Here is a 13,344-nt window from a genome sequence, read left to right as displayed (position 1 = left end):
GCACTCATTTTCGCATGTGTTGTTATTCTGACCTGAAGTGACAAGCACGTGGATTCCTTGACCATTTACAGTAAACTTTGCCCTCACGCTTCCCTGGCATCTCTTGTAACTAGGTTTTCTCAGAGGATGATAAACGGACAAATCATTGCTGCAATTCTGATGCAAGTTAATGGAGAAAAGAAAAAAGCTGCTGCAGTGTTTGGGTGTGCTGTGATTGTTCGAGGTAATTAGTCTGCCGTTTTACTGAAATGTGTATATTCCATATATAGTGTGAAACAGATTGGTTAGTTCTACTTAAATAAATCGCGGTGCACTCGGGGCATTCAAAAAAGTTTAGGTGTTATTTAACTAGGTGCACACGGTTCATGTGCCACTGCTTGCACAGCATGTGCATGTTGCTCACGAATGGGCGTCATGCAAGTCTTATGCCTCTATTGGAAATGACAAATTGACACCCCAACCTTATTGGCATTGCTTCCAAGGCACGTGTTCAGCAGCCACATTTTAATAAAATTATAGCCTTCATACTGAAACTACATACCAAATCTTTTTTATCGATATTGACAATGGTGTACGGTCAATAAATATCGATACAGATTTTATCGCCCAGCCCTATTCGAAACCATGGTAAACCTTGAAACAGTTCATCATCCCATACTGTTGAATAATGTTTCACCTATATAATTCCTTGTTTATCACACAAGTGAAACTTGAAATCTCTCCCGCATCGGCATCAGATTTATGATTTAGAGTGCACTCTCAATACAGTAAAACATTTTTATTTATTTTTCAGCTTTTGATGCTGGCCCGGAGCTTTGAAGCAGCACTTCAAAACCTAATTAATATAACAGATTGTCTAGCAGCACGCAGACTGTGACAGTCTGGAACTCTCAAACAACAAGAAACTGTTTACACGCATTTCATTATATGGGATCATTGATAATCTTTTTGTTGAACAGAACAAAGCCTAATTTCACTTTGTGGCTCGTAAAATGGCAGCAGTCTGACTTTGGGCATCTTTGGATGAGCACAATCTCTCTCTATTGTTTACCATCTGTTTGTTGGTTTAGTCCAGATGTAATGGAATCACCTCACATTAGTTCTGTTTATTCTGATGCTCAACACATTTTCACTTGGATGGTGATTAGACCTGAAGTGATGTTCTTTTCCAGCTACCTCTGAACTCCCTTTGGCTTCTAGAACAAAAGGTCACAATTTTTGGCCAGACGGCTCTCATGCCCACTGACTTGTGATAAATGAGACTGGTATTATAATGAAGAGACCCACCTTTGGGGAGAGATAGCAAAAGGTCAAGTGACTGTCAGGCTGGTGCAGGTGTGGTTGGAGGGTGACAACCACTATTAATTATGAACTGGGACAATCAGTTTAGAGTCGCAATAAAAGAAAGAAGACTGAGATAGTTTTCAAACTTTCATTTTTATCCCTAAAGAAAAACAAGTTCTACCAGAAAAACCAGGGAGATACAGTAAATATGATATTGAATTACATTTATTTGATGAGCATTATATGACAAAAGTATAATTTAACAAAACATAGGATTTCTTAAGCGAAGGCCCTGTCTGTAGCTTGAATTGGAAGCTTTTAGATCCAGCTATGACTGCTGAGGGCAAAGGCAGGGGCGGAGCCTACTCCCCTGGGCAGGGCCAACCTGGTGGTGGTGGGGAGGATGATGGGTGAACATCTGCATCAGTATCTGCAACCAAATGAATGAAATGAATTGACAGCTTATATATTGCTCGTGTCTTTTGGCTATTTGTTGGAACTAATTGTAATGAGTGACGTGACATTAGGTATTCCTTGTGCCTTGTGGCTATTGGTTGAAATTGATTGTGATATGAAAAAATGATGTGACATTAGGTCTGTCTGGTAGAACTAGCAGTAAAAGCTACATCTCTGTCATTGTTTATGCACCCTCACATTTTTCTAAACCACAAACAAATATCAGTTCCTCCTTTAAAAGTCTGTTTACTCAAAATTCCAACACTTCAAAAGATTCATAAAGATATAGAATTAGCATATTTATACAGTTCTTCACAATAAACATTGTTGTTTCTTTATGTGAAAGAATTAAATTTAGGCTTTAATGGATTTATTTTGGCTTTTAGCATCAATTATCTCAAGTATGCTTGTTGTGTGAGAACCAGTGATTTTCATTCTTTTGTGTTACATAGCACGTTTGAGCTTCATGGGAACAAACAATGTTTGTTTTTGTGCACCAATCAGACATGGTTGGGCTCCTGTTTATGCTAACTGGTCAGTGTTGTTAGGTCAATGAATGTCTCAATTAGTTCTTTTCATCATCTGATAAAGTGATCCCTTCAGAATGCTAAATCGCTCTACTCTTTTATTGTGATCTCTTGCATGCATACATTTTGTGTGAATAGGCTTTCAGTGAAGGGATAGAAAGCTCTCAGATTTCATTAAAATTATCTTCATTTGTGTTTCAAAGATTAACAAAAGCCTTATCGCTTTAAAATGACTTTGGGGTGAGCAAATGTGTTTCATTTTGAGGTGATTTCAATATGAGGACCCCTTAAATACTGTACTATAGAAAAACACTCAGAATTTCCATTGTAAATGTTGAAAAAAAAGTATACATTTATGTATGATTTCATGAAGCCCATTGTACTATGTGGGAAAAACAAACTATGATGTGTTGTTTGTTAAACAAAATAATTGGCTGTACTGTCTTTGTGCTAAAGCCGAAACAATTATTAAGTGTACAGTATATTGAATAGGGTATATTTGTTCCTGCTGTATTATTAGAGCAGTGTTGGATTATAACCCTAAAGAGAATCATTTTATTGCACTTTTCAAAATAAATTCTGTTCCAAAGCAGTTTTACATTGCATATTGCCTTGCGGCTCTCAGTGAGCAAGCTAAAGTCAACAAGCACAACAAGAAACTCTCTAGAAAGATACAACACCAATACAAACAATAGTATACATTGCAAAGAAAGAGAAATAAACACTTTGGACAAAAAAATATAGGAATGTCTGGTCGTAGACTAAAATAAATATCTTATTATTATTTAGACCTACCTAAAAAGTGATTTAAAATAATAATAAAAAAATAAGAGGGTCGCCAATAGCCTAGTTATTAGAGCGTCGACACATAGCACTAAGGTGCTTGCGGCGACCCGAGTTCAATTCCAGACTCAAGGTCCTTTGCCAATCCTTCCCTTCTCTCAGCTCCCCACACTTTCCTGTCTGTAATCTCCACTGTCCTGTCCATTAAAGGTGAAAATCGCCAATAAAAAAAATTAAATGTAGTTCTCATAAAAAATTTTCTCATCCTGAATTGTTTCCAAACACTTTTGACTTGAATTTGTTTATATCATTCAAAAAAGAGGATATTTAAAAAAATATTTATTATCAATTATCGTATCGTATCATATCATATCATATCATATCATATCATATCATATCATATCATATCATATATCATATCATATCATATCATATCATATCATATCATATCATATCATATCATATCATATCATATCATATATCATATCGCATCGTATCGTATCCCCACAAAACACCATTTGACCATCTTGCTGATCCCAGTTTGAAAGCATTAAAAATTCAAAGAACTTTTTGAACCTTTTCAAACCGATCTAAAGTCATCCCTTAGAGTTCGGTGTACAATACAGTGACATTTTAGGAAGTCTCCACCCAGCAGTGTACAGATGCCCACATACATTTATCTTGCTGTGAATCATTTACTGAGTTAGTGCAGGTCCCATTGATCAGTTCTGTGTGGAGTTTTGTGGGGTCGGTGCGCTTAAGAGTTGGCCGGTTGCAACGGCTGGAGTAAATTAGCTGGACGGTTGTAGGGCTGGATTCAGACATCAAAGTGGGAATAGATAATGAGGCCATTAGTCATCCTACCTCAAATCACTCCAAAGAAGGTGTTTTTCAAACACACATTCACACACATGCTGATGCGTAGGCTAGGCACATATTTTGATTACACTGCTCCCTCAGAATAGTTCTATTCGTTTCAAATGTTTGAAATGGAAATTGATTCTGAGCTATTTATGCATCATTTCAGATGCAGTGACTTTTGCACCTCAGAGACCCTGTCAAACTTATGCATTCTACTTCAGGCAAAAAAAAAAACAAAAAAAACTCTGCAATATGCACCCTAAAACATGCTTGGTTATTTTAACATAAATTTAGGTAAATAATGCACAAACCAAAACATTAGGTTAAATTTGGACTATACCTTTTATATTTAAAAAAATTAGCTCAGCTACAGTTTTTTTTTACCCAACATACATATTGTATTTATTTAGATATCGATTGATTAATTGATTGATTGATTGATTGATTTATTTATTGATTGATTGATTGATTGATTGATTGATTGATTGATTGATTGATTGATTGATTTTTTAGAGTATAGAAAAAAATTATACTCAGATAGCATTCATTGGTGCAAATGCATATCCCCAATGACTGTCTGGTGAAGCTCATTATGTATTTTTCAAAACTCACTCAGACATTAAAAAGACAAAAAAAGTACTTCTAGGGAATTTTTTTTTTTTGGAAGCATAATATTTAGTGTACCAGAATTAATGTATTAATGGTATGATCTGATTTCAAAATTACCCCTTTATGGAGACTAATTCCTGCTGTAATGGCAAAGAGCATTTATGAAACAGCTGCTAAGCTTTCAAACAAACTCTGGCCTCATTCGGTTTTTGTTTAATTGTAGTTGCCTTGCCCCTTTTAGCTGTTAAAAGGATTCATCCGTTAAATCTCCTGCACCATAAATCAAGACCTCTCAACCCCAAAACCCACTGCTGAAAAGATATGGCATAAAATACTGCATGCATTTCACCCTGTGGTTTAAAAAATGTTATCAAGTATTTTTCTCCCACAGCTTAAAGGGGTTAGATGTGATATTAAACCATGTACGCAAGTCACCACCTTGAAATTATAAGCTTGTTTCTGCATTTTGAGCAGTTTTGATATATTGAGTTTTAATGTTTTTGCAACACATAGCAAAAATAAAATATGACAAAAATCTTTTTTTATACAAGCAAATAACAGAGACCCTAATTGTGTTTCTAATGTACAATATCAAAATCCACTCACATAGAGAAATTTTGTTACAGGAATTTGGATATGCATTTGAATATATATATATATATATATATATATATATATATATATATATATATATATATATATATATATATATACATACAGTTAAAGTTAGAATTATTAGCCCCCTTTTGAATTTTGTTTTCTTTTTTTAAATAACTTGCCTAATTACCCTATCCTGCCTAGTTAATCTAATTAACCTAGTTAAGCCTTTGAATGTCACTTTAATCTGTATAGAAGTGTCTTGAAAAAGATCTGGTCAAATATTATTTGCTGTCATCATGGCAAAGGTAAAAAATTAATCAGTTATTAGAAATGAGTTTTTTAAAACTATTATGTTTAGAAATGTGCTGAAAAAAAAGCTTCTCTCTGTTAAACATAAATTTGGGATAAAAATTAAATGGGAGCTAATAGTTTAGGGGGGCTAATAATTCTGACTTCTTTATTTGTTTTAAAACATAAAATGAGTGGTGTAACAATGTATCAACATAAAGCATAACATTTTTGGACAAATGAATTTCATATATATATATATATATGCATTTTTGGTTTAGACAGAATTTTGTAATGCTTTATTTTCTCTATATAGATTAGTGTGGCTAAAACAAAATAACAGTAAGTCAATATTATAATGCATTACTTTCAAAAGTAACTTTCCCCAACACTGCTAATAGCAAACAAAGAAGCACCGCCACTCAAAATTTGAAAGCAAATGTTCAGACTTTTAATGAAGATTACCAAAACAAACTATTTTTTCAGTGGATTAACTTGCATGGATTACTTGTCCACCCAAAGAATAACAATGTGTGCAAGTTAAATAAGCAAATTATCTAGCTGGCTTAGAAGTTGTCTGTATAACTGTTGGGGTGGGTTTTTAAGCCATGGATTCCCTGAAAGTTTGTGGACCATGTGGTGTGATTAGTATATGTATCTTTCACCGCATTCAATTCCTGTGGCTCCTGCTGCCAGCTTCCACGGTGCCAGAACCTCATAATCCTTGTTAAAGTATCTCAAAGCTGACTGTGACCTCCATCCAAACCACAGTGGGATCAGCAGTGCTCCATCACTCAATACTGAATAATTCTGGCATTAATGTAATGGCTGATTCAATGACTTGTGACTACTGTGAGGCTGTGTGTTGTCACTCATTAGGACTATAGGGTGTTTAGGAATAAATCACAGCAGGTTTGTGCTAAGGAGCTAAAGAATAATGCCAAGGCCAATATTTATTAGATTGGGTTATATATTAAATATCCAATCAACATGAAAAGCTGCTTTTGTATTCATGTTTTAGAAGTGATCGTTATAAGTGCTGCAGTATATTAAAACCAATACAGTATGTGCTTAATCATCTTTGACACGTGATTTTTATTTTTTTTTTCCCACAGGAGTACCAGATTGACATCATTTTTGCGCAGACATGGACAGATAGCCGGCTCAGATATAACAGCACTATGAAAATATTGACTTTAAACAGTAATATGGTTGGACTCATTTGGTTACCGGATACCATCTTCAGAAATTCTAAGAGTGCAGATTCACATTGGATTACTACGCCAAATCAGCTGCTCAGAATATGGAATGATGGGAAAATACTTTACACTTTGAGGTAAGCCATTTATAATCATTGGTTATGTGTTTGTTATACTGATTAATCAGGACGACAGAATGGATATTTATAGAAATAAAACAAAACTTTACTCATAAACTAACTATTATAAGGGATAGTTCATCCAAAATGTAAAGTTCTGCCATTATTAGTTATCTTCTCATTGACTACGTCTATGGACATCAGTAATCGAATTATTTGCCTTAATCTGAATATGACAATAATACGATTAAGGTCATACCTGTCAATCCTCCTGTTTTTCCCGGGATTCACCCATAATTTACAGTTTTTTCCCGCTATCATCCCGTAAAGGTATTTTCCCGTATTTCTCCCGTATTTTCAGTCTTTCTCTGAAGGGTGGCAAATAAACGTTAAAAAGCCGAGTCACCCTATTCGCAACCCATACCGCCGAACCACCAGGGTCCGCCCCTCGCTCTTAAATGTGAGTCTGTTCTGTGCTTTTGCTTCGTTTAGGCATGAAAACACTTTGAAATAAATATAAAAACGGCATGATTCTCTTTCCTTTCTATTACAGAATCTGTTTCCCAAACAGATTCTGTATACACAATTTGAAAAGAAGCAAAAGTCTGTTTGCGGTGCATGTTTAATCAGACATACACACATAATTAATAATAATAATATCTAAAGATGTCGATCTTGGTGGGTTTTTTTTTTCAAACACAACTAATTCCGTCCTATATGAGCATAAAAATTTAGGAAAGCAATCGAATGCTTTCATTATAACATTAGATGTTTGTATTTTTAAAGTGACACCTCTGTTATTTAATGTAATCACATTTTTTAAAATCCAAATAAATAAGAGATTCATTTTTTGCCCTTTAATCAGAATGTGTAAGTTATACAGTGAAGAAACGGCTAATGAAATTTGATAACTTGATTCTATTTCTTTAAAATAACTATTCATTTTAATAAACTGAACTGTTTGCTAATGTATTTTCTGCTAATGTATGCTGTTTTTTTTTTCTTTTATAAATATTAATAATAAAACGTATTACTGACCATTTAACTGTTTATTTTCAATAAAACAGCTCCAAATGAAGATATTTAGTAATTTGGGGATTTTTTTTAAAGGGGGAATTCCCTTATTTTGGGGATGGGCAAATCCCTTATTTTCACATCCCAATGTTGACAGGTATGATTAAAGTGATTACAGGAGTTACTTTTGAATGTTCCTTTTATAATACTGATTTACATGTTATCGTACATAATTCTATTAACTTCATTGCATCACCATGCTTTCCCCAATTCCTCTGGAGTTTCATGTAATGTTGGGTGTTTCATTTTTAATTTGTCAACTTTAACTGCAGTTTGGCACTTTCACTTTCACTTTCATTCAGGAACATTTCATGCATGTCGCCTGCCATGAGATATTGGATGCTAGTATGAACTGCTGAAAGAGTGTAGTTGTAATAAAATTTGATACTGCATGCTGTATGGGGAAAAAAAAACTCAGCATTTCGTGATGCAGGTGTCTGTGGTCATTCACTTACTCAGTAGTTGTAGAGAATAGTATTAAACAGCTGGATGGAATGTGTATGAGATATCCTGTCACAAAATGCAGAAAAAAAATGTGCGTTCTTCACATGTTAATCTGATTTCTGTTTAGTTCGATTATGACATTAATCAGAATAGATGAATCAAAAATGGCAGTTTACATGGTAGACTCTTAAACAGAGTATGTCTTAATTGTATTAATATTTAAATCGGATTATTGGTGTCCATGTAAACGTATTCACTGTCACAAACCTTTAATAGTTTCTCTCATCTTCTAAAAACACAAATAAAAAACAGATATTTAGAAAAATATAGGTCATTGCTGCAAATGTAATTGTATATGTTTTTTAAAATATTTTCTTCTGAAAGAAATCCATACAGGTTTGGAACAACTTGAGGGTAAATAAATGACAACAAATTTTATTGTTGGGTTAATTATCTCTTTAAAGAGAGAATAAGGAAAAAATCATGGGTTAGAAAAGGTATAATTGCAAAAAAAAGTTGCTTTTATCTAATTACGCATTGAACGTGTAATTATTTCCTTAGACATTTGAAATAAAAGGTCAAGAAGCATTTCTTTGGTTCTGAAACATGAAACTGTGAACAGTTTCACCTCTGAATGTGATAGTGGGTCACTGATATTTAGTGTCTTCTTTTGAAATGTTTTTTATTCATTGCTTGAAAGGTAGCAGGAAGAAAAAAGTCAAAATAGAAAAATTTTGTTGTTGAACACAACATACTGTCAGCTGTGTCAATTCATATAATAATCACCCTGACAAGGCCAGCAGCAGATGGAAAGTAGATTTTTTTAAGACTCACAAGCTTTTGACAAGGTCATAACAGCACTGTGAAAGGTATAAGAAAAGGAAAAATAAAACACAATACAAAATAGACAGTAGGTCAGCATCAGGGCTCTGAATTAGGAGTTTATTGCAGTTTTACTTGCAGAAGTTCTTTTTAATATTTTGTTTATTTAGCTCTATTGAAACGGAATCAGGTATTAAAGGCCAATTTTAGGTTCTACTGGTGAAATCATCTCAACCTTTCCAGGTTCTGCTGGTTGACACATTTGTCCATTTTATTTCTTGCCAAACTTAGGCCAATTGTAATCATTTGTTTTGGTTCGATTTGGAATTTCCTCAACTGTTGCTGAGCTCGGGGGATCAGAGTGAGCTCTCCTATTTAGCCCCACCCTGATTTTAATTTGAAGACAACTTTAACTGATTGTCTAATACTCTACTAAAACTTTAATCAGAGTAAATTGCGATATAGTTACAAAGTTTTTAAGTAATCAACAGAATGCCTAAAGGGACCTATCAAAAGTAAACAATCAGACTGCAAAATGTACTATGCCTATGTTGCCAATGTGTTAAAAATACTGTATGTATACAGTACTGTATGTCTAAAAATAACATTCTAGGGTAAATACTTGTTGACAGCACATATGGCCTGAGGTTGATAATCAGAGTAGGGTTTTGGCTTTTCTTCATGTTAGAAAAAAGATCTGAAAATATGTTTACACTGATGCACTTAAAATGACTCAACAGGCAAAATGGCTACAAATGTCAACATGTTTGTGGCTGTTCGCTGATAATTTATTTTCAAGTGCTTAAACATTTCAAACTATGTGATAAAGTTACTATGTGATAAAATCAGTTTTGAAAACAAACAGATATCATAAGGAGGGGGTGTCTGTTAGGTTGTTATAACCGTTTTCCCAATCTTTCTGAATGAATTGCCTTCTTTACCACATTCAATCAGCACACAGTAGAAAAACAAGCCACCACCAACTGTTTTCATTTACTATTTTGTTACAGGATAATTTCGTTTTAATATTTTTGTTACAATACAGGAAAAAATTGTTGCAGTTTCCGTTCCCTGGGGACTTTAAAAGAGATTTTCCTTAAAACAATGAAAATAATTTGCCAGTGTGTTGTAAAAAAAATCTTATGTCAATAGTCAAAACAAGATTATTTTGCTTACCCCATTGGCAAATTATTTTGCTTGTTTTAAGCAAAAACGCAATTAATTTTGCAATATTATTTTTTTAAACAAGACAATCATTTTGCTTGTCTAGGTAATGCTTCTTGATTTAAGAATTATTTAGACTTTAGATATTTGAACTATATACAAAAATAAAAAAATAAAAGTAAAAAAAAAAGCTTTTTTGCATTGGTCTTGTTTTTTTTTAAATTGATTCTTTTGTTCACATGCCTGGAGTTAACAGTAAATGTGACTTGGTGGCACTCAATCCCTAAATTGTCTAGACGAGCACACATTCCTAATGAAGAAGAAGATACACAGATGCAAGATGATTGTGGAGCTGTGTTTATGGCGAATGCAACAACGACTACTAAAATGCAGTAGGGAATTATAAATGCATGTAACTGCAGATCTAATAGGATTCAATGGTGAGTTTCCTTTCACTTTTTTATGACTTATAAGTTCATTAAGCGCGATCAAATGTAAAAGAATGATTTTGCACGTTTACTTTGCTTATCGCTAGTGAAAATTGTTTGGGTATGAAAGCCGAAAAACATCTTAAAAATGCTGACAACGAGCATGAGTGAAAGCATCCTGGTGTTCAAGAGGTTTAAGGCTCAATACTTAATGCTGTTGAGGCAAAATGAAACAGACGAAGCATTTCTGATGAGAAATAAGCAAGATGTGGCATAAAAGCAGTGAAATTTTAGTAAACCACTTACATTTTAGCCTATAATTAAACTAAATACATTATAGAGTTGTTACAATGCTGCTCCATAGTACAATATACTGAAGTATCTTTGGTGTTTCTCTGTTTTCTATAGAACCAAACCAGAAATCGAGGGTGTGTGGTTTCATTATTGTCATGTTATTACCGTAGCAAATGGTACATGCCACTTGTTAAAATTGCTTATTTCTCTGGATTTTCTACATTCTTAATGTAAACACATAAGTCAGCAACATATATCACTGTTCTTGCCTATTGTGCATTTTAAATATGTATTTTATCATTTAAAGTTAAACAAATGGACATCCCTCTAAACTGAACATGTATCTTATGGGCTACTTTTCAATGCAGTTTTTAAGTTCTGAAGCCTCTGTTCCTGAACTCTGATGCCTTTAATCAGTTGCCTTGACTGAGCCGATGTCATGTTGACATTTTTAGGAGCCTCTAGTTCCGTTTAGGTCATCGCTTTCAAAGTCCTAAACGGAATTTAGCTCCCCAGTCAAAAATGTATGGCATTTTCTGGAGTTAAAGTGCCACAAAAGTCAGCAGTCACTGTCAGAAGCACTGTGTCAAATAATATTCCCTGAGACAGAAAAGCGCAGTGTTCAGCTCTGATAAGTAGTGTTTATAATGTTTGATGGATTTAAGATGTCCATGTTATGACCGGAACATTAAAGACCTCTGGAAATGTGGCCAAGGATCAAGAAATCCTCTATTTTGAAAACTCTCAGTGACATCAGCCTGTCTTGTGAGTTAACGCTCTGCTACGGAATAGTGTTTTTGGTCTGATGTGACTCTAATGTCTGTGATGTTGAGATATGATGACATTTATTCCTATCTAACTAGCCCAGTTTGGTTCAGTGCTTGGTATTTGTGACAGATCTGTTCAATAAGACCCTGGGCAAGGTTTGACCACAATTAGACCAGGAAGTTGCTGAAACTGCCTGTGATGTCTTATATTATTCATCAGTCCACTGCAAATGGGGCTTGTGAACAAACCTTTGGAAAGCCTTCTTGGGCAGCACTAGAGTCCTCTGGTAAATCTTTAATAGGGGACAATTACACTGTAGAGGAAGTGCACATCAACAATCTTTTGTCAGATTCAGACTGCACAATGTTATCTTTCTGTTAAAACCCGTCAATGAGGACAGAGGGGAAAAACAAAACAAAAATAAACATCTTCTGTCTTTCTGTTGTGATGTCATCAAGTGCCCCAGATTCAGTGTTGTCTATTGAAGAAATATTGTATATAAATAGAGAGAGAGACACTTATTCTCATACAAAAGTGAGCGTACAAAAAAAAAAATTGTGCACAGGCTCATTGTGAATATTTACCCCCATATACATTTCTAGAGAGCACATATTATGTAGCAAGAGGTACTTATGGCTGTATTTCGTCTTTTAAATTAATGCTACAGGGCAGTCTGTTAATATTCACGCTACCACCTGACTGATTATCTTCATGTGGACGGCTTTTCCGCTGTTACCAGTTTGCCCAGTGGCTCATCACGTAAGTCAGCATACTTGAGACGCAGAGCAGAGCTGGCTGTACAACGGAGTTCGAGTCTGTCGAAAAACAGTTTCAAAAAGCAGGTATAACAAAAAACAAAGGGTAACACTTTAGAATAACTATCCGTTATAACTAGTTAATAGACCATATATAAACTGTTAGTTAACAAGTTATAAATGACTTGTTAAACAAAAGTTAATAGTTTGTTAGTTATCTATAACTGTGCCTTATAGATGGCTAATAGATAACTTACAAGCTGTTAGTTGACAAGTTGTAAATGACTTCTTAACTGTATTTTAATGATTTATAAATATACCTAATCAATTAGTAATAGATCATGAGCAAGCTGTTAGTAAATAACTTAATAAAGGCTTGTTAAGTATCAGTTAATAGTGTATATATGTTATTGGGACGTTATTCTAAAGTTGCAGCTATTTTTCATTTATTAATTGTTAGTAAATGAGGAATAGTTGCAACTTTAGAATAACGTCCCAATAACATGCTTGAGCTAATAACTATCACTTAACTATTATATTTACTCACACTTTACAGATCAGTTGTTCACCATCTAATAACACCAGTGAAACTTTTTTATTAGACCACTGGTGTAATTTAAAATTTGTATTTATTTTGTTTCCATGTTTAGCACTTCATGGGTTTGTTTTCTTGCATACTGCTGTACTGCCATGTGATGGTTCAGTATGTGTGTTTCTATACATTAAACACAACGTTTAACATTTCATCTGTGCAGTTTCTTTGGTAAAACACAGCACACAGAAAAACCTATAAGTGGAACAAAGTTTCGAAACAAACATTTTATATTTTAAATATTACATCAAATTTCTGTAGCTTGAACTTATTCCAT

At 34.1% G+C, this 13,344-nt stretch overlaps 1 protein-coding gene across 9 annotated transcripts in view; it reads left to right on the top strand.

The window, feature by feature from the left end:
- gabrg3 (gamma-aminobutyric acid type A receptor subunit gamma3) overlaps positions 1-13,344 on the top strand; it is a 234,214-nt gene that overhangs the window by 160,560 nt on the left and 60,310 nt on the right. For all 9 annotated transcript variants that reach the window (XM_009302568.5, XM_073954342.1, XM_073954346.1 and 6 more), the window contains one exon: positions 6,524-6,744. In XM_009302568.5, coding sequence (XP_009300843.1) covers positions 6,524-6,744 — 221 coding nt within the window. The remainder of the gene's footprint in view (positions 1-6,523; positions 6,745-13,344) is intronic.

This window comes from Danio rerio, chromosome 6, assembly GCF_049306965.1.
Source record: "Danio rerio strain Tuebingen ecotype United States chromosome 6, GRCz12tu, whole genome shotgun sequence".
NCBI lineage: Eukaryota > Metazoa > Chordata > Actinopteri > Cypriniformes > Danionidae > Danio > Danio rerio.
Note: the sequence above shows the minus strand (reverse complement) of the source record. Positions and strands in the feature narration are given on the sequence as shown.